The 25,704-nt window shown below is 41.0% G+C and overlaps 1 protein-coding gene across 1 annotated transcript in view; it reads right to left on the bottom strand.

The window, feature by feature from the left end:
- UPF2 (UPF2 regulator of nonsense transcripts homolog (yeast)) overlaps nt 419-25,704 on the bottom strand; it is a 100,298-nt gene continuing 75,012 nt past the window's right edge. Inside the window, 6 exon segments of the mRNA XM_021064994.1 lie at nt 419-1,704; nt 6,856-6,976; nt 8,451-8,592; nt 19,632-19,799; nt 23,186-23,284; nt 23,580-23,684. Of these exon segments, the coding sequence (XP_020920653.1) occupies nt 1,695-1,704; nt 6,856-6,976; nt 8,451-8,592; nt 19,632-19,799; nt 23,186-23,284; nt 23,580-23,684 (645 nt within the window). The 3' untranslated portion in view covers nt 419-1,694.

The raw sequence follows: 25,704 nt of genomic DNA, 5'->3' as shown, positions 1-25,704 counted from the left end.
AGGTAGAGCCCCCCTCAGATGAAGCTCAAGGAAAACATCTAAATCAAATCAGGGAGTGAAGAGACAGCAAAGTTTCCTAGAGGAGGCGAAGCTTAACGACATCTTGAAAGGCCAGCAGAGGCCGGGCAGTCGGAGGACGCGTCTGGCAGAGGAAAGGGCATACGCAAAGGTGATAGCACAAACCCTGCCATGAGCCACATGCCACACTAAGCACTTTACAGACAGAATCACTTCACATTCTGACTCAGGAAAGTAATGCAAGCCACAGACACTAACGTGAGAGCAAGAGCACTGGGGAAATGCTAAGGAATGGCCTCTGGGAGTATTTTATAAAGGACGAGACGACTGGAAGATGCCCATCTACCCATTTAATAGGTTTCCGAAACGCAAGCCAAATAAGACACAACCACACCAAATCTAAATGACAACACTTTATTGCAGCATCGGCAAAGGTCAGATTCCTGAAGCTGGTGAAGATCGGGCAGCATTTCCATGTGAAATGTTACAACTTTACAAGTTTTGTTTCTTATTTAGTTCTACATGCAGAAACTGAAACATGGTAAAAGAAAAAAATGCAAAATAGCTCGAAAAGAAGATGTACTCAAGTTGTAGCATACAGAAGTGCTCTTCAACTAAATTTACTATGCCTACTGGAAAGCAAACGAAAGACAACTATCCTAAGAAATTAACAGACTGCCAGAAACAGACTAAGAACTCTCATTTCTATTTTTTTTGGGGGGGGGAGGGGGAACAAAACAAAACAAAATAAAAACAAAAGCAAAATAAAAGCTCTACTGTTTCCAGACTTTGTTTAGAGACAGAGGCTGTAAACCCATGAAGGTCAACAAAATCTCCAGGCCCCCTTCTCGCTGTCCTTCGTCCATCTTCTGTGACATCTGCCTGGCACGCTGTTTGTTTTCAATGATACTTACAATGGGCTCGACTCTCCCTGTTCTTAGCTGGTGTCAGACTCCCCTCAGCCCCTGGGTTCGTGCTTGTGTACTAATCGTCTTCCCATTTCCTCTGACCCTAACAGGCAATGCTTTGTTACTGACTCTGCTGGATAAAACTGATTGGTCGCCCTCATCCCGTGTTCCTCTTGCAACAAATTCCTAAACGAAACCCTTCCTGGTGGATTACCTGGTATTTGAATATCTTTCATCATTTTGTTGTCCTGCATGTCAGTTTTTACTAGAAGATTTTACTGCTTGCTCTATACTTTACTACTGTAGTCCTGGAGCCCCCAAATGTTTCTTCTTCCAACATGGGATGTTCAATTCAGAGACACTGTAACTCAATCAAGTTTAAACTCAAGTTCATTTCCCCCATACCATTACCATTACAACTGTTTCTTCTCCGGCTCAATCATCTCACTGACGCTCTTCTTGGTGTAACAGCTCAGGAGTCAAGTCAACCATCTCATATCTTGACTGCCATTCTCAAAAGAAGATTTAACCCTCACGTGATTTCCATTACAAAAGGCCTTTTATGCCTTATCTGGAAGCGTTGGCTTGTTCCCGGTGTTGGCAGAGGCTGCTGTTTCCGCCTCATGGCCCCAGCCTGTCCAGGTTTAGATTCTCAACTCTCTAGACCGACATGCTGAGATGTGTCCACTGCTCTCATTCAATTGCTGGAGGACTCCACTATCCACAACATCAGATACAGGACCTAATGAAATGACACGTGCTGCTGGATCAACGTCTCCTAGAGGCACAAACAGGGCAATGTTAAAGAACCAGTACCGAGGACACATCTCAGGCAAGAACAGGTCCCCCAAACACCACCAGCCACTGTTTATTGACGTCTGTGGACAAGCCAGGGCTTTGGTAAGAGTGCACAAACTCCTACAGAGTGACACAAGACTGGACGGGAGACACCAAAAAGAGCAACTCTGACGGTGACCAGATGGGTGGTCCCAGAGCTCCCCTCAACTACTTTCTAAGATGCTGAAAATTCATGGTTTGTGTTGACGGCTGAATTGTGTACCCTCAGATTTGTATGTTGAAGTCTAACCCCAATACCTCAGCATGTCACCCTCTTTGGAGACAGCGTCACTGCAGAGGGAATTAGGACAAGGCCAGACGGGAGTAGGATGAGGCCCCTGATCCAGTGTGACTGTGTCCTCGTCAGAGGGGGACATCTGGACACAGATACACAGCCTGGGAAAACACCACATGAAGATGAAGGCAGCGATCAGATGGTTGTGTGGAAGCCAGAGGATGCCAAAGACTGCTGGCAACCCATCAGAGGCCAGGAGGGAGCCTGGAGCAGATGCTCCCTCTCAGAAGGAACCAACCCTGACCTTAGATTTCGGCCTCCAGAACTGTGAGACAAACAGTTCTGCAGTCTTTAAGTCACAGTTTATCATGCTTTCTTTTGACAACTCTAGCAAACGAATATAGTTTGTCTCTCACAAGGCAAGCTGCACTGGTTTTATTTCCAAGAATGAAATGCAAACATGGAGAAGTATTTCTTTGGCTGGATACACCTGTAAGTCTGTAAGTCGCGCAGTTGTGCAAAAACTGAACTGCATAGAAAAAGGTAAGACAGTTCAGAACTCTCTGAGAGTAAGAAAAAACCTCTCTCCAGATGTCAAGACAAATCAATGTTCTGTAAGAGACTACTTGAGAGAAAGGCGGTGACTGAAAGAAGCAGCGTCCAGTCTGCTAAGTACGGCACGTTTCTCCCAGGCCCTGGCCGCTCAGAGTGTGGCCCACACTCCAGCAGCTCTGATATCACCCGGGAGCGTGTCAGAAATAAACCAGAACCAGCCTTCAGTAAGAGTCAAGATGGCTAAAATATGTGTTTTAAAGTTTAAGGAGTACTGGTATAATCCACATGAATTTATAGCATATATACTATGTTAGTCCTGACACTTGTCAGAGAGACTGAGTCTCAGTTTTTTCAACAGTGGAAAGCAGTCCTGTCCCGCACTACAGAATGCCTGGGTCACTGTGCTGCCGAGAGTGACGCTGGCATTTTAACTCCTAACAAGCAAACGCTTATACTTTTCAGGGCACTACTGCCCAGAGGGGCTGAAATTTTAACTGACAGCCTTATTTCAACTCGGATTAGAAAATATGAAAATCATTATAAATTAATGTCTGGGAGCCCTATCAAAACCCACAGCTAAGAAAAACTTAAAACTGCTTCGATAGCCAGTTTCCAAGTAAATTTCCCTTTATCTGCCATTTAATGTCAACAATATTAACAACTTTTAATACAAGTACTAGCTAAGTTAAGAGTCAAATTGAAAACAGTTTCTCAGACCTCACTCACAGATTTCCTCCTGCCTCCTCTGTACGGGAACGCACCAGGCAGACGGCTGCGGAGCCGCGGCTCTAGACACACATCTTCCTACCAAGTCTGGCCCAGCATTAAAAATAGAAGAGAAGAAAGAGGAGCCAAACCACCGAAAGACTCCACCCCAGGGTTATGTTCTTCCACAGGCTGCACTCCTCACACAGGTTTTAAAAAACAGCAAGAGCCCCTGGCACTCAAACGGCCCAAAAACTCACGCTTTACACGTCTGCTTGTTCCTCTACAACATTCATCTGTACCTGCATTTTAAGAGCACTGGCTTTGAAAATACCATCAAACCAAAAGACTTTACAGAGTCATTATCAAGCATGCTGGACAAGCTAGGGGTTTTTATTTTTTATTTCCCCAAGTCATGATTTTTGGAAAAGATTTTAAACAGGTAGAGCGCGTAGCTCAAGAGTGGGGAGTCACACAAAATCAGGAAAACCAAAGGGAAGGCGAGAGCTCAGGAGCATAAGATAGAAACGTTTATTAAGGGATGAAACATAGGTTTTTAGAAGTCCCTCTGTCCATTCAGCAAATATTTACCGTGCATCTGCTAGGCACCAGGCACCAAGAGCTGTGAGAGAGAAAACGGCCAACAAGACGAGGCTTCTTGCCTGCCCTGGGCTTCACTCTCCTGGGGGTGGAGACAGGCCAGCCTGTGACAGAGCACAAGGTCTGGGGAAACACAGTGACCCGGGGCTGGAAGGTCACACTGGAGTATCAGGGTGAGACCCGAGAGAGGAGCAGGAGTTATCCAGGGGAAGAGCCTGAGAGGGTTCGGTTCAAAGAGAGGGAGGTGAAAAAGAGTCTAACTAGAAGAACCAAAAGGCCAGCTGGGTCACGAGTAGGGGAAAGAAGAGCAAGAGATCCAGCCATGAGGGGAGTGCGCTCCCACCACGCAGGGCACATGAACCAAGCTGAGGAGCTGGGACTCGATCCCACACGCCATGAGGAGCCGCCACGGGGTTTAAGCAGAAAGCTCACTCCCAGTCCAACAGTGGACCTGCATTCAGAAAACACTGGTAGAGCAGAGAGGATGAACTGGAGGGGCTGAACTGAGAGACCAAGAAGCCGCTCGGATGGGGCGGGCAGTAACACAGACGAGAGGGATGGGCGCCCGATCCAGGACCTCGGCGGGGGAGGTGGAGCGAACAGGGCAAGTGCGAGAGAGCCGCTTTCTGGCAGCATCAGGGCATTTGCTGACGGAGGGAGAGGGAAGAGTCAACCCGCAGCCTCCTTTTCTAGTGTGGACACTGGGTGGGCAGTTTCCATTCTCTGAGCCGCAGAGCAGAGGAGCAGAGAGGCTGGTGTTCCCCTGAGCTGCCGAGGCGGGTGTGCAGGGGAAAGCTAGGGGCACACTCACAAAGGAAAATGGAGGCTTGGGCTGGAGACACGGACGATGACTGTCCGTGGACCATGCGGGGGGGAGGGGCACCTCTGCGGAGAGCACGTGGGTCAGGGAGGACCCAGGACCAGCCTGAGGGACACGAACGTCTCCAGGCAGAGGCAAGAAAAGGACCAGAAGAGACGGCAGAGCCACAAAGGTGAAGGGAAGAGACTGGCCCAGAAGAAAGGAGGGTCCTCGTGCAAGGTGCTCCGGGACCACTGAGGGCGACACGAAGCAGCAGTGCCGGGGGGAGGCAGACGCGGCACGAGGCGGCAGAGGGCAAACGTGGCCCATTCCCACTGGAGGGAGAGAAGGAAAACAGAGAGGTAACAGAGCTTTGAAAAGTGGTGGAGTAACTGGTAGCAAGCTAAGAAAAGTTCATACACACAACTGCAGCCGTGTGCATGTCAGCGGACACATCTGTTTCCCTGTTTTTACTCCCTATGGTCTAAGGAAGGCTTGGTACTCAGACTCTCAATCAACAATTTTTTAAACAAATGCATGACTAGGGCAGAATCAGCTCTTTCAAGTACCTAGACAGGTTTCCCCGCTGGACCATAAGCTTGACAGTAAAGACTCTGTCCTCTACGTCTGAATTTTTCCATGGTACAGGACTGAACCCATGGAAGGTGCTAGACAATGTAAGCTGAGGGGAGCAAAGCCTGCTTTGTGCAAAAAGTAATTAAGAATCAAATGTCATATTTACGGATTCTGTAAAGTCACCCAAGCATTAAAAAAATCAGGAAAAGATGCTATATAGTTGCAATATCTGAACAGAGAAGGGACTGGGGACGAATGGACACAGTGCTGTCCAGAGAGGGTTAGACTGCAATACGGCAGGTGAAGCTGATGGAAAACGTCAGGATAAAAATATTCCAATCATGAGACAAGAAGAGAGAACAGACATTACCAACAGCACAACGGTACAAATTTAAAGCCACTCTAAGAAAAGGTAAAAGGAGGAAACTAAAATTTCCAAAAAGGCCTCTTTCTTAACCTGGCTGGCTTCTACATCTTAACTGCAAATAAAAGATATTGTTAATGGACTTTAATGAAGGTAGAGTAATTTAAAATAACCTAATATCTTATGTCTAAATAAAAAGGTTTGTACATCATTTCTTAGATTTCTAAAAAAATCACACTCAAAAGAGACATTAAAAAACAGATCCCTAAACTGTCAGTGGCAAATCAATTTCCTAAACTGCAATCTGATTAGAGCTGTTTTAGCACATAGTTAAAAAAAAAAAAAACCTTATCGGGAAGCACACAAACATATTTACTGAGTGAGAGACACAAAGGCTCTACCCTCTGCATTTCCCCCAAAGCTACTACTCTCAACAGGGACCACTTCTGCTGCCCTGGCACCTGTCTTCTACACCTGCTTGCCTGTCTCCAACAACAAGAGGACATCTGAGGCGGTGAGCAGCTTCAGTCTCAACACTAATGCCCCCAGGGAGGCCCATAAGAGCAGCAAAGCCCATGTCACTTTTGATAATAACCCAAACACGAGACAGAAAACAGAGTTGATGGGTACGAGTCTTTAGACCAGATCCCAGGAAAACTTTGAACAATTTTATTCCTTAAAAAAAGATGAGTGAGGTCTTATTAGAGGATACCTTCTATATGAAATTCCTTACATTTTTAATTATCTCACATTAAGCAACTCAGGTTTAAGAAGAATAGCCATGGATCCCAGCAAACATTTTATAATTTCAAAGCAAACAAAACAAACTCAACCTGTAGGCTTCAAAGTCTAGCAAACAGGTTTTGAGTTTTCGTAAACATCAGGCTTATTTAACAGTGGCTTGAGAGATTCTAATGAAAAGTCTATGACTTCTCTCACACTAATCTATGACTAGTCTTCTCTATAAATGCAAAAGAGAAAATTTTAAAGCTGTAGTAGTCCAATCGGAGAAAGCAAAAGCTGAGAGTGGTGTGGCTGAAATCAAGATTTAAAAACCAAAAAAACCCCCCAAAACTCCACAAAACTTTAACAATTCTATAAATAGGCTTTCTTTCCTCAAATATCTACAACTCAAAGATTTTTCTCTTCTGCTAATAATTAGGCCTTTATCCTTAAAATAATCCGAACTATCTAACTTGTTCACGTGGACACCATGAAAAACGAAGAGCTGAGGCAGAGATAAGAGAGACCATCCTACCTCCCACCAGTCTTAAAGATTAGATCCGCGTTAGGCGCTCCCTTTGGATGTTGGTAACGAGGCCGCCGCTCCCGATTGGTGTTTGCTGGAGCCGGGCGCTGTGCAAGAGACTGCAGCATCTCTGGATCAGGAGCAAAACAGAAAAGGCGTTTAGTGTTGGTACATACTCCCACCCCCGACAAGAAGCACACAAAACCCTAGGGAGATGAGGTTTAGTAGTTCTGTCTAGTAGGTGACCGAAGAAAAGTAAGTATTACACAGACTAAAATGCTTAAGAAGTACCCGAAGAGTAAGATATGCTCTTGAATGTCATTTAATGTCCAATGTTGCCCTTCCAGTTACCGTGGCCACTACCTAAGAGTCCATCGAGTGAGGCAGTGAAGCAGTGTAAGAAGCAGTCCAGCACAACAGCTATGAGCATGCTATTTGGAGTAAGACAATGTTGGCTCAAATCCCAGCTCTGCCACTGATTAGCTAGGGGAGGTTCGGTTCAGTTTCCCCAAATGCAAAACGGGAGTAATAATAAGCACTTATCTCATGGAACTGTTGAGGATTAGATGCTGTGACTAAGTACAGAAACATCCAGCTATAGTAAGCACTTACAGTGAGAAGCAGCTACTGTTATTTATTATTAAGAACAGTGGTTTATCAACTGGAAGGGAAGATTCCAGAAGTGGGATTTAAAGATTAAAAAAACAAATATTTATTTACACAACAAGCTCTTGCACAAACAGTAGTCTGACTATACAGCACTGTAGAAATAATCACACTACGGCTCTAAAATCTGGATTCCGGAGGAATAACAAAAGGCTGGCTTAAAAGGTGTCCAGGGACTCTACAGTCCAAGTTCCGGTTAATCCAAGTGGGCTGGGTATGTCTACATAAAACTGGAATCTTAACTTGATGCCCTCAAAACTGAAGCAACATGGGGTCTATGCCATCAGGATTCTCAAGCACACAAAATGAGATGATTCTTGTTGAATAACAATTTGCTCACAATTGACTGGCAACATGAGGCAATTAAAACTCGATACTACCTCACCTGCAAACATAGCTCTAACAGTATAGAATCTAATGGAACCATGGAGGAAATAAAATACAACAAAAATTAATTAGTGTTATTTTACAAATAAGTGAGAGAAAAATGAAGACAGAATGGAATATAAAAAACAATTTCTCGGAGTTCCCGTCGTGGTGCAGTGGTTAACGAATCCGACTAGGAACCATGAGGTTGCGGGTTCGGTCCCCCCCCTTGCTCAGTGGGTTAACGATCCGGTGTTGCCGTGAGCTGTGGTGTAGGTTGCAGACGCGGCTTGGATCCTGCGTTGCTGTGCCTCTGGTGTAGGCCGGTGGCTGCAGCTCCGATTCAACCCCTAGCCTGGGAACCTCCATATGCCGCGGGAGTGGCCCAAGAAATAGCAACAACAACAACAACAAAAAGACAAAACAAAAAGACAAAAAAAAAAAAAAAAAAACAACAAAAAAACACAATTTCTCAAGCTAAATATACACAAACATGACATGAAAAGGCAGAGAATAACAAAAACCAAACAGCATCACAATTTTCCACTTCTGTCCTGGAAACGATTTGATACCTTGATAATCTTCTTGTTCTTGCCGTTCATTGATATCTAGTGTGAGTTTTTTCATTCTCATCCTCTCTTCTTGTTCTGCCTGTTGTTGGTTCCAATGATTTGCAGCAAGTTGGGAAGACATGGGTACATTAAGGATTTTAAACTGAGAAAAAAATAAAGAAATCACAAATGGCTTGAGAAAATCAAGAGAAAAAAAAGATTTCAAATAAATCAGTATGCAGAATTAAAGAGTTCTGAAAAATAACAATCTTTCCTTTCCTAGTGAGTCAGTAAAGATCGTAGCACTGAAGACCATAAATGGACAACGGTGCTACTCTGCTAGAGACAAACCATGAGGGATGGCTGGGAAGCGGAAAGCCACCAAATGCAACCTCCACGAACAGCAGATGCTCCTCCTTCCTGCACCCTGATGAGAAGTACACATCTAAGCAACAGGGGATCGTTGTCCTTTGTGCAGACACAGCACATACATGCGGCTGTTGTCAGAAAGGGTTTTATACAGCAAGCTGTAATCTGCAGCCTTATCACGTCTACCCTCTGGAACCAGTTCTGCCCTCCTAAACCATATAGAACAAGTCTAGCTCACCTTCCCAATGAACAGACCTGCATATTTCTGAAGACAGCTGTAATGCTGGCAAAGAGAAAGAGATCTATTTCTGCTACAGGGAAGTGTTCTTACCTACGGAATGTTGTTGTGAGCAGGATATGCAAGGTCAATAAACCTAGATGGGATCTATGAACTTACGGACCGTGGCTCCCTGGAAACTGTGAGGTAAGCCACAGAACCACCTGGGTATAAAAGGGAGACATTTCATGACCTAAATTGTCCCTGCTATGTATAACCTGCACATCTCACTTCGGAGACCTCCTCCAATACCCTGGACCAAAAGGCACATCAATTGTGGAACAGAAGGCCTTGAGGAGCAGTGCTCAGGATCTAGGAAGCTTGAATGCTGTATCTTTGAAATTACTAGTAAAGCTTAACACTGCAAAAGATCTCTGATATGCCTAATTTTGAATAATCTGATTCTCTGTATTGTCTTAGGTGTCCTCTCGCGCATTCTTTTTACAATGTACTTTAGTTATTAGTCAATATTCCTCTTAAAGTATAATACTCAGAATACTAAATGACCAGGCCAGATACACCATGGTGATAAATATTAAGTGGGGGTGCTAAACTACTTCCAAAACCAATTAACTCATTTCATATTTATCACAGAGGATCATTAAATATGGTGCATACAAAAATAAAAATACACAAGTTCCCATCGTGGCTTAGCAGAAACGAATCTGACAAGCATCCATGAGGACACAGGTTTGATCCCTGGCCTTGCTCCATGGGTTAAGGATCCAGCGTTGCTGTGAGCTCTGGTGTAGGTCACAGAAGTGGCTTGGATCAGGTGTTGGCTGTGGTGTAGGCCAGCGGCTACAGCTCTGATTTGCCCCCTAGCCTGGGAACCTCCATATGTTGTGGGTGCAGCCCTAAAAAGACAAAAATACGTAAATAAATAAAAAATAAAAATAAAAATATATTCAAGGCAGCCCGTTTAGCTCCCAGTCTAGCAGACCTCCCTCCTCTCCGCAGTGAACTTAGTTTGACAGGACCTGCTCTTCATGTCTTATACCCCCGCGCTCCTTACAACTATCACCTTTTATTTTATGAGCACAAACCCACCACTTAAAAACTGTAACATTAGTCAGGTATATCTGATATAGAGACTGCACATATTTACACACACAATTTGATGAGTTATGATACAGACATACACTCAACAAAACCTCACCTCCAACGAGATAATAAGTATATCCACCACAACCACCCTTCCAACCCAGCTCTTCCTCTCCCCATGCCCAGGCAACCACTGACATGCTTTCTGCCTCTACTGCCTAGTTGGCACTTAACTACAATTTTATATAAAATGCGTCACATATAAAACATATTCTATTTGTCTAAATTCTTTTCCTTAGCATAGTGATTGAGATGCATCCATGTCATAGGAACCGACAGTTTCTTTTTACGGCACAGTATTTTTCCCTTGGATGAACACACCAGTTTGTTTACCCATTCACCTGTTGACAGCATTTAGGGTGTTTCCAGTTTGGAGTTACTATAAATACAGTCATACATTCGTGTACAAAGGCTTATGTGGATGTATGTTTTCATTCCCCTTAAATGAACCATGTTAAGCATGGAAAAGCTGGGAATATCTGGCATGTTTTACTGGTTAAGAAACTTTCATTTTCCAAAGTGGTTGCACCTTTCTGCATTCCTCTAGCAGTGTATGAGAATTCCAGTTCCCTTACAACCTTGCCAACACCTGATTTGGTCAAGTCTTTTTAATTTTAGCCAGTCTAGTGAGTATATAGCGGTATTTTCGTTTTGGTTTTCATTTTCATTTTCCTAATAACTAAAATCATCTGTCTTAAAGCTCAATTTAGAATTATGCTAAAAACTGATATCAAGTTTACTGGAATGTAGAGTTTTCAGAATGTACTTTTTCCTTGATCTTGAAAAAGGAAAGACTTGCCCCCTATGAATCTTTTGACTTCTGTCCCGTTCTGTAGGACTTTTCTGAGCTTAATGACAACTGCTCTACAATTACAGATAATACTCCTTTCAGCCCCTGAGGATATAATATGCTTATGACCTGAAGACTCAGACTCATTTAAAGATGATGAATCATCTCTTTAATACTATCTAACTTTACCCAAATTTTAATTTACCCTTTCAGGCTGAAATCTTTGCTTTTTTCTTTCTTTTTTTTTTTTTTTTGTCTTTTTAGGGCTGCACCCTCAGCACATGGAGATTCCTGGGCCAGGGGTTAAATCAGAGTTGTAGCCACAGGCCTACACCATAGCCACAACAATGCTGGATCTGAGCTGTGTCTGGAACCTACACCACAGCTCATGGCAACGCCAGATCCTTAACCCACTGACCAAGGCCAGGGATTGAACCTGCATCCGCATGGATGCTAGTCAGATTAGTTTCTGCTGAGCCATGATGGGAACTCCGTGAAATCTTTCTTCTCAAAAGTAAAGTAAATAGTTTTTTCTATAATCTCTCCACAAATCGTTCCTTTCCTTATTCCTATAGCTCTGAGCACAGTCTTCTAAAAAAGCACTTTCTTCTTTTTTTTTTTTTGTCTTTTTTCTTTTTAGGGCCGCACCCGTGGCATATGGAGGTTCCCAGGCCAGGGGTCTAATCAGAGCTGTAGCCACCGGCCTACACCACAGCCACAGCAATGCGGGATCCAAGCTGTGTCTTTGAACTACACCACAGCTCACGGTAAGGCCAGATCCTTAACCCACTGAGCAAGGCCAGGAATCGAACCTGCAACCTCATGGTTCCTAGTCAGATTTGTTAACCACTTCGCCACAATGGGAACTCCTAAAAAAAGCACTTTCTCATGCTCCCAAAGCACACCTCCTTTAAAAACTGCTGGTTGTCCACTGAATGGGAAAAAATATTTGCAAATGAGGCAACTGACAAGGGATTAATCTCCAAAATATACCCCAAACTCATGCAGTTAAATATAAAAACAAAAACAACCCAATCAAAAAACAGGGCAAAAGATCTAAATAGACATTTTTCTAAAGAAGACATAAAGACGGCCAAAAAACACATGAAAAAATGCTCAGCATCGCTAATTATTTGAGAAATGCAAATTGAAACTACGAGGTATCATACATACCTCACACCGGTCAGAATGGCCATCAAAAAATCTACCATTAATTTTATAAATTGTACATGTAAGTTGGCCTGGGAACTTTCACATGCCATAGGCACAGACAAAAAAAAAAAAAAAAAGTCTACAAATAACAAATGTTGGAGAGGGTGTAGAGAAAAGGAAACCCTCCTACACTGTTGGTGGGAATGTAAGCTGGTGCAATCACTATGAAAATAGTATGAAGGTTCCTTAAAAAACTATAGAACTACCATATGATCCGGAAATCCCACTCCTGGGCACATATCCAGAGAAAACCATAATTCAAAAAGATACACGCACCCCAATGTTCCCAATGTTCACTGCAGTACTATTTACATAGCCAAGACACGGAAGCAACCTAAATGGATAAAGGACGACTGGATAAAGATGTGTGCGCGTGCATGTGTGTGTGTGCGCGTGCATACGTGCATACACAATGGAATATTACTCAGGCATAAAAAAGAATGAAATAATGCCATTTGCAGATACACAAATGGACCTAGAAATTATCCAAAATGAGGTCAGACAAAGAGAGACAAATATCATGTGAAGTCATTAATATGTGGAATCTAACAAAAACGAGACAAAAGAACTAATACAATAGAAACAGACTCAAAGATTTTGAAACCAAATTTAAGGTTACCAAAGGGGAAAGGAGGGGCAGAAGGGGTAAATTAGGAGGATGGGATTGAAACACACACGCTACCATATATAAAATAGATAGGTAATAAGGGCCTACTGTACAGAACAGGGTAACCTACTCAATATTGTATAATAACCTATGTGGGAAAAGAATCTGAAAAGGAACAGATATATGTATATGTCTAACTGATTGACTTTGCTGTACACCTGCAACTAACGCAACTTTCCAAGTCAACTACACTCCAATAAAATGTTTTTTAAAAAACTGTGTGAGCTGTTTATTTCTAAATCCTAGGGCATGTGTCTGATGATGGTCAATTTTTCCTCCTTCCACAATTACGCATGCTATGCTCTTTTTTTTTTTTTTTGGTCTCGTCCCCAAGTTTCCTTTCATTTCCACAATCAATTCCTTCATAAGATAATACATATTTGCCAGGAAGTGCTGCAGAGAAGTTAAGAACATGGATAGATTAGGTTCATACCTCAGCCCTCTCATTTACTAGTATGACCTAGCAAATCACTTAAGAACACTATTTTTCTCATCTATAAAATGAGGACATCAATACTGTCTTTAGGGCTGCTGTGAGAATTAAATGAGATGCCTAGTGCATATTAGGTACTTCCCTACATATTACCTATTAATAATGCACTTAATTTATTGACATCTGGACTCCTAGTCTCTCTCATTACTTCCTATACACCACGATAAAAAAACTATTAGCAAAATAAAATCACAATTAAAAAAAAATCATCTTCTTAGCAGAACAAGATTAATAACCAACAGGAAGAAACTGAAATCCTTAACTACTTTGTACACCAAAGGCCCATGTAGTAAGTAATCTGAATCAGAAATGAGACTTGTCCCAACTGTTTCTTATTTGTACTAACAAAAACAAATGAAATAAAGTTAAATAAAATGGCCACATTCCCTGTACTAAACTTTTTCATTCATTTTTCAAAATTCAGGAAGACACACAAAAAATAAGTAAATGAAAAAGCTTAATTAACTCAAACACACATACCTAATATGTGAGGCCAAAACTTCATCATAAATTCACTCTTCCTAAGTAGTAGTTATTGTGAGATGTCATAATACCTCACAATGAAATTCTTTATTTCATTTGATTGTACCTGTACTTTCAAATCTAGATGCTGTAAAACTATTAGCAGGAGTTCCCTTGTGGCGCAGTGTTGTCACTGCTGTGGTGTGGGTTTGATCCCTGGGCCCCAAACCAACTATTAGCAGAGAAAAGCTCTACTAAACAGGCACTGGAAACAGAGTTGGGCCAAATTACATGACACCAGAGAGAGAGAGATGGCAAATTCTACAAAGACCACAACTATGAGAATTTCAGAATGAGAACTTTAAGCAAGTTTCCAATCTGTCTCTAATGGAATAATGAAATCTGGTTAGCAGGTATATCCACAAAGACACTCTAAGTTAACAGTTAACCTGTTAGTACAAATTAAAGACACAGCTAAAATAAATCAATACATTAATTTTAAAAGATATGATTACATGTAAATGAACAATGAATTCCATAAATTTTAGTGTTATTGTTATCACAGTTACCTTACTATTTTTATTATAGGTAGGCATTCTGGGCAATACTGAGTATTGTCTCAGTAAAACAGCTATGTTTTTTTTGAGAGTGACGGCTAAATTTTAAGTCATTCTCTATTCAATTAAGATGTCTTTTGAGATGGTAAGGGTTAAAAAGAGGTGAAAGTCTGAGTTTCTTTTTTGTTGTTGTTGTTTGCTCTTTAGGGCTGCGCCCACGCCATATGGAAGTTCCCAGGCTAGGGGTCAAATCAAAGCTGTAGCCACAGGCCTACACCACAGCCACAGCAAGGTGAGATTCAAGCCTCGTCTGTGACCTATACCACAGCTCACGGCAATCCTGGAGCCTTTAACCCACTGAGCAAGACCAGTGGTCAAACTCACATCCTCATGGATACTAGTTAGGGTCTTAACCCGCTGAGCCACAACGGGAACTCCACAAACTGCGAGTTTAAGATGCTTCTATCTGTCACCACATAAACACACTTGGCAATATAACAGGATGGTCACTTAGCTTCCCCTGATTAGTTCTGAAAACATTTGCAATGTCACTCATAATTAAGTAATGGTAAGTCTAATGATGACTATTCTAATCATACTAATAAAATAAAATTGTATTAAAAATTATAAAGAAAACTCATAATGATTTGATCGAAATGTTAAAAATACAGGCTTTCCTTCATTTATAAGACTAAAAATTTTTTCTAGAAAGTTCCAGATCTTCTAAGGGGAAATAATAATAAAAAAAAAAGCCACTCACATATTATGGCCCAAGACAAGTTTTACAAAAGGAAAAGTTCTCAAGCATTACAGACTTAAAAACAACAGAAGAGACAGCAAGAAATACAGAGAGCACAAGAGATGAATTTCCTGGTGCTGCCTTCACCAGGTGTGTTTACTGTAAAGCTGCTAAGATACTTTTGAAAGAGAGGCACCAACTTAGGGCAAATTAGATGACAAGAAGATAGAAGTCACTCAAACTAGATTTGCTGGAGCATGACAATGGCATTAAAGATGATTTTAAACAAAGGTTTTTTTTCTTTTTTTTTTGCTTTTTAGTGCCATACCCACAGCATATGGAAGTTCCCAGGCTAGGGGCTGAATCGGAGCTACAGCTGCTGGCCTTGACCACAGCCATAGCAACACTGGATCCCAGACCCACTGACAGAGGCCAGGGGTCAAACCCACATCCTCAGGGATACTAGTCGGATTTGTTTCTGCTGCACCACAAAATAACCCCAAAATAAAGGCTGTACTTTCAAGCTACTTTGTGGAGTGCCTACTGTGGCACAATGGGCTAAGAACCCAACTGCAGCAGCTCGGGTCACTGAGGAGGCACAGGTTCCATCCCTGGCAAGCACTGTGGGCCAAACAATCCAGCAATGCTCAGGTTGTGTTGTAGGTTGGCAGCTGCAGCTCGGAATCAACCCCTGGCCTGGGAACTTTCATGGTCATTTAAAAAAAAAAAAAAAAAAAAGTGACTTTGTAACTGAAATTGAAATCACACACACACACACACACACACTCCCAAATTACTATGACAGGTAAGTATCAACTACTCCAGTCAAAAGACAAGCAAAACAAATCATAACTTAAATACTAACTCTAAAAAAATGGGTTAAGTATTAAACTATAATAAATATATCGTGCATTTGTTTAAAACAATTGACAAGTTCTTTAGGAGTTCCTGCTGTGGTGCAAGTGGATCAACAGTTTCTCTGCAGAGGTAGGGACGCAGGTTCAATCCCTGACCCAGTGCAGTGGGTTAAGGATCTGGTGTTGCCACAGGCTGCAACTTTGGCGTGGATTTGATCCCTGGCCTTGAGAACTCCATACGCCGCAAAGCAGCCAAAAAAAAAAACCAAAGAGGTTCTTTAAAAGGTTCTATTACATAATGGTTCTACTACATTAAAACTTTTGCTATAATAATCAAAACAGTTTATTTCAATTAATGATTCTAATTCATCGGAATTTAAATCTGGAAGGAAACTGTCCACAGTATTATCCTTCCTTTTCAACTACACACTTCACTGGTACAGATTTCTACTTTCCTACTGACTACAGAAGAAAGTTATTTCTGGACACAAAATTTGGTGCACAAAGAAATCTTTCACTTAAGAACTAAAGATTCCTATAAGGCTATGCATTTCATGTTTCTAGAAAAACTGTTACACCAGAAGGGCCAACACCCAAAACTCAAATAAAGAAATAAAAGTCAGAACAAAATACACTTTCTTTTTCAGGCCACAAAATACCAGTGACGTTTCTTCAAATAATGTTCCTAAAATTGAGCCTTTTCCAAAATTCCAAATAATGTTTCTGAGTTGAAAATTTACTTACTAACCAAGTACTTTTGAGCTCTTGTTTCACGTTTGTTAAAAATTTTTAAATTTAAAAATTTTAAAAATAAAGCTCAATAAAAACATTTCCTTAAACAAAACTTCACATTTTAAGAAACAAGGATTTCACTCCTCATTCTGAAGTTATTTGGGTTACACAGTACATAATCTACTCGCTTTGAATCAAAAACATTTCCTCTAAAATACAGATGCATTGGAGTTCCCATCGTGGCTCAGCGGAAACGAATCCGACTAGGAACCATGAGGTTTCAGGTTCCATTCCTGGCCTTGTTCAGTGGGTTAAGGATCCAGTGTTGCCGTGAGCTGTGGTGTAGGTCGCAGATAAGGCTCGGATCTGGTGTTGCTGTGGCTCTGGCGTAGGCTGGCAGCCATCGCTTCAACTAGAGCCCTAGCCCAGGGACCTCCATATACCGCGGGTGTGACCCTAAAAAGCAAAATAAAGAAAGAAGTAAATACAATAAAATGCAGAGACATAGTCTTATTTCGACCCATACAATTAAGAATTTAGAACTGCTGAATTTTCAAAGCCAAGTTTCTCAAGGTCGGTTTTAATTTACTGGCTGTACATCGTGAAAGAGCAAATGCGGTACACCAACGAACAAAGTTTAGTGAATTTTCACGTATGCCTCAGAAAAAGGAGGGACACACACAAAAAACTTAACTATTTGCTGTTGTGAAATCTGACCTTCACAGAAAGATACTCCTAAGGCCCCTTCTAAATAAGAAAAGTCAAGGCTCAGGAAGTGTGACAATGCAGTAAAAATGTTCGGGAGCTGTGCAGGAATGGGAACCAAGGCCTACTTACTTGAAGTTGCCATGCAATTGCCCTGCCTTTCGCAATTAAAAAAACACAAACCTTTCTTTTTATGCCAAAAAAATCTGGTGATGAGGGGACAGTGAGGGAGAGGAAGGAGGGAGCCAAGAGATTTTAAAGAAAAAGAAAATGAAGCAGTCTCAAAATGTGATGACTGAAATAAAAAAGTCTACCCAGAGAACTAAGTCATCCCTAGAAAAGCAAAGCAAAAACTCTGGGCTATGAGAACCCTGCTAACCATGGTGAACTAGCAGCTCCCAGTGCTCTGAGGAGAGTGGTTTATCAAGATCCCACTCCACCGTCAAGCTTGGGGTCTTGATCAAAAACAAACCCGTATTTCTCTAGGGACCGGGTGAGGGATGAGGGAGATGGAAAGTGCTCGGGCTCAATGCTGGACTGAGGGTGAGAGAGGGCGCAACTTTCCTAAAAATCTGATAACCCCAGAGCCTGGAATGGAGGCCTAGAAAGGACTTCGAAAGACATTTCCTAAAACAGAGCAGTGCTCCGAATCTAAGTCAAGGTTAACTATGTAAACATCAATCATCATGTTTTGAAAAAGCCTTTGTCCACCTTTCCATTCTAGGCTTCTAACTGGTATATAGTTTTAACATCTCGGGATTTACTTACACTACAGCAAAATAACGGTATACTGTGTAACTCTGACCTTTTAAATAACACGAAGTTATCCGACAAAAGCAGCAGGCCTCACCTCCCGGAGGGTGCTAGTGGACAGCGAGCAGAGGACCCCTCTCCTGCCAGAGGACCCTCGCTTGGGGTCTTCCCGACCTCCCGGACCACAACAGCAGTCTCCTCTCATGGCCTCCTCCCCACCCCACGTCTCTTTCTATCCTCTTTTCTTGCTTTATTTTCCTTCATAGCACTGTCCACAACCCAGCATTATTTCTTTTTGACTTTTTTAAAAAAAATTGTATTGGAATATAGTTGATTTACGATGTTGGGTTAACTCCAGGTGTACAGCCAAGTGACTGAGGTACACACATAACCCATTCTTTCTCAGACTCTTTCCCCACACAGGTCACTACAGAACACTGAGCTGAGTTCCCTGTCCTCTACGGTAGGTCCCTGTTGGCTACTGGCATTGTTTCTTTACTGTCTGCCTCCCAACATCAGAACAAAAGCTCTGAGAGAGGAGGGCCTTGATTGACTGATCTATGTTCTGCACATGGAACAGTGCCTGGCATGTAGCAAGTGAACAGTAAGTATTTGTTAAATGACTATTTGAATGAATGTGGGAGCCATTGATTGGACCTGTCTATGATAAGCTGTGGTGGCCACCACATTTCATAGACTCTAACACCCATTAATTATAAGATGCACCATTATTTTACCTATCACTGAAACAGGAAAAAAATGCTGTCGATTATCCCTAGATTCCATTAACTCTAAGAGGCCGCTCGATTTTAGAAAAATTAGTGTGAGTTTTTTCATAATTGGTAATATATGATGCATCCCCGAGTTGTGTCTGAGAGCTGGGCTCTATTTCCTTCAGAGCATTTTTCAGTCTGCAAATATATCATGTTTGTCTCTCTCCCTGGGCAGGGTGTGTGCTCACGAGGCCAGAAGCTTCATCTTGTTCATCACTGAAGCCCCATACTTAGGAAGACAGCACTGGATGAGTGACACATGAATCACAGTGGCAGCTCAGTAGTGGGGAAACAATTCTGAGGGGGAAGGAGGAGAAGGAGGTTTAAGGAGAACAGAGAAGGATCGGGGTCAGGAAACAATGATTTTTCGAAAGAAGTCTTGGCAAGTGAGCACTGTTTTGAGATTACCTACTACCACCTCCCTTCCTTTCCTACTCTGAGCTCACTTGTGAAACCTTCCTCTTCAGAGTCAAGATATTTATACAGTCACACAAACATTCATGGTTTAAACTTTAAAGGTCCTTTCCATTTGAGAGAAGTCAGATGTATCTTCTAAACACACAAGAGATAAATTTCTACCACTGAACATCTTCAATGTCTCCAGGTCTTTTCCCCCTTGTAAACAAAAGATAATTTAGAACCTATAAAATAGTTACTACTTACACTTGATAACTAACAACCCATTGTGAATACACAGTGGACAGATTCTTACCTGCTGTTTATTGCCTTTTCTGGTTAACATAACGAACGGCATCGTATCTGCAGACTCTGCCTCTCCTTCCCCACCCCCGAGTGGGGGCCCTTTCCTCAGCTGGCTTTTGAGATGCAAGGGAATGGCCACATCAAGTTGGTGCACCTTAACAGATTCGCCACTTCGTTGCTTAAAGACCGAAATGAAAAAACTGTGAATATTCCAAGTATACATGAGCATGTGTAAACATAAATGGCAAACAACTCCTTCAGGGCTCTATTCCTTACGACAATCATTAGGACCAGAGTAATCTCTCTGAAACCACAGTGGCATCTCCTGCCACCAACCCTTGCACGTTCCCTGGAAGCATGACGTGACTGGGCTCCTGCTGACCGCTCCAGCGCCTCCCAAGCTCAATGCTGTGGGTTCTACTGTTTCTCTGTTCTTGGATGCACTGTGCTCTTCCTGTCACAGCACACCCCCTCCTCATAATTAGCATGGGCCACAACTGACTGCTTATCCTGACTGCAGTGGGGGGAGTTCAACACTGAACCCTTTCGGTGTCTCTGGCAGTGCTTTATACACAGCAGGAGCTCAATTAATATGCAAGAATGAATGGAATCTATTAATGTTCAGATTAACTTCCTGCATGTTAATATCAATTATTTTTAATAACCATACTGCATTTATCAAAAAATTATTATCATCATCATTATTATTTGTCTTTTTAGGGCCACACCAACAGCATGTGGAGGTTCGCAGGTTAGGGGTCAAATCGGAGCTGCAGCTGCCAGCCTACACCACAACCACAGCAATGCAGATCCGAGCCGCATCTGTAACCTACATCACAGCTCATGGCAATGCCAGACCCTTAACACACTGAGCAAGGCCAGGGGATTGAACCTGCATCCTCATGGATACTAGTCGGGTTCATTACCACTGAGCCACGATGGGAACCCTCAACCAAATGCTTAAAAAAAACCTTCACCAGTGACTTACTGTGTATTAGGCTTGGGGCTATTAATACTAAAAAGAGAGTCTCTACACTCAAAGAGCTCATAAAGTTGTTGAGAGAAATTAATTACAATTCATCTTAGTTATGTATAATTTGTGCTGGGGAGGGAGTGACCATACCAGCCTGGTTGAGAGTGCATAGGTGCTCTGATTTCACAAAAGGCTGAATGAAAATGGGATTTCGAGAACATTAAAGACTTCACATGACTTTTTGCAAGCAGATGGTAAAAGAGCATTTTTGGGGCTATGGAGGGAATTTAGGCAGGAGAAGAACAGGTGCCAAAGCAATAATGTGACAGCAGGTGCATTTAGGGAACTGCAAATAATTTTCTCTGTTTGACGAAAGGTGCACTAATGAGAAAAGAGATGAACATGACTCTTTAAAACTAAACAGGCACCACAGAGAGGACACGAAGATGTTAACCTGCTTTATTGCTATTTAAATAGTCTTGATTTCAACACCATTTTTGCAAAAGACTTGCAAATAAACAAAATGCTAATAAAAGTATAAGGTTGCCCTGTTTTTTATTTCTAAGTTCTAATTTGTTAGAATTTACTTGAAGTTCTCCCAGGTTCATAATATTTATAAAGATTTTTTACTTAAAATTGAAAGAATCATATTAGACGAATCTTGATTTATAAATTATCTTTCTTTCTTGATTATAAAATGAACATATTCTCTTCATAAACTATTTCAATACAAAAATATATTTATTACCCAGTGTGTCCAAACCAGTCCCTCCAGCTACTTCCCTCTGACCAACTCCAAGTGCAACAACTACTAACAATGGGTCATGTGATTCCAGACCTTCTTGCATATCTACACATACACACATATATATGTGTATATGGGTATGTATACATATATATATACACACCCATACACACACATAAACAAGAGCAACCATGATATATATTATTCTATACTAAACATACATGTTTTTCTTCTTTTTAATTCTCACTACCAAACCATTCTGTTCATTTAGTTCCTAAGCAGTTACCACAACCTGAAATTATGTATTTGTTGTTAAATACCTATCTTTACCCCTAAAACTACATTCTCCAAGAGTAGAAAACAGATCTGTTTTTATTTACTACTCTACACTAAGCATAAAGACTGCTAGGCACACAGTAGGTGCTCAGTAAATACTTGCTAGACAAATGAATGACTGAGTAAACTGCTACCAACTCAGGTAAGATAGGAAAATTTTAAGGAGTAAACTGTTTATCACCTCTTCAAAGGGATTATAATGGTTATGTTTTGATGACTAGTGCTCCTAAATGACATGAATATAAGATTTCACAATTAAGAGCTTTTTAGATGTATGCAGAAATTTTAATATATGTAGGATGAAGCAAATTGGCCTAATATGTTTATAATGCTAATTTGTACATTATCACAGTTTTTGGCGTTGGTTGCACCAATGAATGTAAAATCCAGTATTTTGTCCCTAAAGGATTACTCCATCAGCACACACCCCATCATATCCTCTATCTTGAGAATAACCCTCCTCTTTTAACTCTGACCTTCTCTGGCTACATCTGCATTTCTCTCCCCTTTCTAATAAAACTTCTTGAGAGTCAGCTCCAACTGTATCCAGTACTTTCACTTCCTCCTTTTCCATTTTTCACTGAGCCCACCCCATGGGGCTTTTACCCACGTTCCAACAAAAGCAGTCTTCTCAAATCACCAAAGGTTTTAACAACAGCTGTGAATAGGGCTGAAGTAAACAGTCCATAGGATTTTACTTCTGATTACAGAAAAATATAATTATCTAAATCACTGGGAAGATGGAACTTTTTTATAAAATTCAGTATCTTAACATCACGAATATATTAAATAATTAATATTTCTTTAAACATCAAATAAACAATATTCCTCTAGATATTTATATACAAGTTATTCAAATTGTAAATAAGGAGTTCCCATTGTGGATCATGTGTTAAGAACCCAACTGATATCCTTGAGGATGCAGGTTCAATCTGTGGCCTTGCTCTGTGGGTTAAGGATTGCCATGAGCTTTGGTATAGGTCACAGACATGGCTCAGATCCCGAGTGGCTGTGGCTATGACGCAGGTCAGCAGCTATAGCCCCGACCCAACCCCTAGCCTGGGAACTTCCATATGCCACAGGTGCGGCCTTTAAAAGAAAAAAACTTATAAATAAAACTTAAACATTTATTATATTAAATTTCCCCAAATTGCTACCTTCTGCATTGACTCCTAAACAAACTGCAAATAAAGGTCCTTAGAAGTAGAGATATGACTTCAAAGAGAAAAGGCAGAGTCTGATAAATTACTCTGCTCCAAGTCTTACATTTATTACATTTTTCCCAATCTATTTTATTTTATTTTATTTTATTTTTTATTTTCCCAATCTATTTTAAAGGACCGTGGCAAATCAGGATTGGGAGGCAAGGAGTACTGGAGGCTTCAAACTGTTGAAATTAGGAAAAAGTTACTGCAGAGGTAAATGTTTAGATAGTAGAATCCTTCAACCACAATCAAATGTGCTGCCATGTTTTGTACTGAGTACTTTGGAAGCGAGCAACATTTATTACCTGAAGATTTTCCAGCATCATTTTATCCAGAGCTTGAATGAAGTCCTCATCTTCTACACAAGGTACGTGTTTCAGTCCCCCTCCTTTAATCATTACCTCCTTATTGAAACAAAAAGAAACGGGCATTCAGACCAGAAATTTTAACTGTAATGTTTTGTATGGCAGAGCCTTTTGTATTGATAACTTGTTCAACATAACTCAAGGAATGAGTGAGCAAAATATATAACCTTACTAAATATTCAAAGAACCTATTAATAAAGGAAAGGACTTAGGAAAACAAATTGAAAAGAAATACTGTTTCATTAATCATGAAGGCCAAAACTTCAGTGGCTAAAATTAAAATACCATGAAAATGATGCACAATTTCAAAAAGCAAATTTTCAGCCATACATACAGTATTTTCTTCATCAGTTTCATTCTCCTTATTGGAATCTGTGAGGTAATCTGTATTCTCTTCCTCTTCTTCCTCTCCTTCATCATCATCATTATCCGAACCCTCCTGAAATTTAACATTTGTAGAAGATTAAAATTTTGAAAAAATTACATTTCGCATGCCTTAAAAAGATCTTAAAACTTCTGTATAATTATTATTCTCCAGTTTCAGTCTTTTATGCAGTCTGCCTAGAATGGTAGGACAAAGTCAGCCGGCAACACTACATAACACAGTAGCTGAAAACCCACGTCACATCTTCCATTGATCTAATAACACAAAGATCCTTTGTAGTAACTTCCCTTATTTCCACAAGGACCAAGTTTCCTGAACCTTTTGTATTCTTCTACTCCCTAACCTGAGACTGATTTTTCTCAGAGTAGTTCTTTAATACCCATCTAACTCTGAAAGTGAAAATTAATTGTTCAATTAACATCACTACCATCTGAAAGCAAAGACACTACATTTTATAAACTCCTTGGTATACAGAGCATCTGGGTCTGGAAAGTGCTCTCAGATCATTTTGTCTGCTCTACCCAAATGTAAAGAATGATAGGGAAGCTTTATTGTCTTTTTTTTTTTTTTTTGCTTTTTAGGGCTGAACTTGTGTATGGAACTTCCTGAGCCGGGGGTCGAATTGGAACTGCAGTTGCTGGCCTACGCCATACCCACAGCAATGTGGGATCCTTAACCACTGAATGAGGCCAGGGATGGAACCCGCATCCTCATAGACCTAGTCAGGTTCATTTCCGCTGAGCCAGGGGAGGAACTTATTGTCCTCATTTTTATATGTGAAAAAAACTAAGGCTCAGAAAACTGAAGTGACCTGCCCAAGGACACATGCTTCATTAAGCGGAAGAATGAAACATTCTGACTCCCCTTACTCCCCATCCTCTCCTGTGAGTCTATCAGCCAAAATTCCTTTTCAAACAGAAGACTGGGCAGAACCCCAACAGATTTTCAAAGAGGCACCAAAAAAACCAAAACCATGACTATAACCTAAACCAAAAACCACAACCACAGTGGCAGCATTCCATCTGAGTATCCTTCCAACACAATTCATTCCCATTTTGTTCCATGAAAGCTGTTTTTTTTCAAAAGACTAAACTAAACCCAGCTGCTTCTCACTGGGCCAAGAGAAATAAAGTGAATGAGAAATAATTACTAAGAGAAAACAAATGATTTAAATTTGTTACATCTGTAGTATACATAGTAATCAATTCCAAGAATCCAAACAGTGTATTATCAGCGACTACAAAGACATTTGAAAACTTTTAGAGTTTCTAAAGTGGAAATATTTGGGCAAAGTACAGAAATGCATTAATTCTTTTTTCTCAAATGCATTAACTTTTTAAACCTAATTTTATAATTCAAAATTAAAATGCAATAGGAATGGTCTTAAATCGGCCCTTGAAAAAATTAATCATTTCTTAACACTTGAAAGACTCTTCCTATTCAAAAACTAATGGGTTAGCTTTTTTTCCTTCACTGCTTTTTATACTGCTCAGGCAAAATAAAAGATTCACTTTTGAAATTAAAACGTTGAACAAGAATCTCACTGTCCTAATCCTACTACGCAAGGTCAAAATAACCTGTGGGGTGAGGAAGTCAATGGAACACACAACCTGAGCTGGTGGGGAAACAGGATGGGCAGCACTGCAGAAGTCAGCTATCCAAACTCAAGTGCTGGCTTGCTAGGACTTGGGGTAGATTAACGTATCTGTGCCTCACTGCTCACCTAACTCACAGGCTGCCCAGAGATATGCTAACAGGAATATAGTGACCATGTTCAATAAATAACTATTACTGCTATTACAATAATAAATCTTGTGTTTCTTGCAAACTCTATAAATTCTGCAGAAAATCAGAACTCAGCAGAACATTTATTCCATCTTTAAAGAAGAGTACAACTCTCCTGAAGAGTTCCTCTCCAGTCTTATTCCTTCTCGGTCAAGGCAAATATTTATCAAATATCCTACATTGTTCTTATTGCTTTATTTATTTATTTATTTATTATTTATTTATTTATGGCTTTTTTTATGGCCACGCCTGCAGCATATGGAAGTTCCCAGGCTACAGGTCAAATCAG

The sequence above is a fragment of the Sus scrofa genome, chromosome 10 (assembly GCF_000003025.6).
Source record: "Sus scrofa isolate TJ Tabasco breed Duroc chromosome 10, Sscrofa11.1, whole genome shotgun sequence".
Taxonomy (NCBI): domain Eukaryota; kingdom Metazoa; phylum Chordata; class Mammalia; order Artiodactyla; family Suidae; genus Sus; species Sus scrofa.
This window is presented reverse-complemented; position numbering and strand designations above follow the sequence as displayed.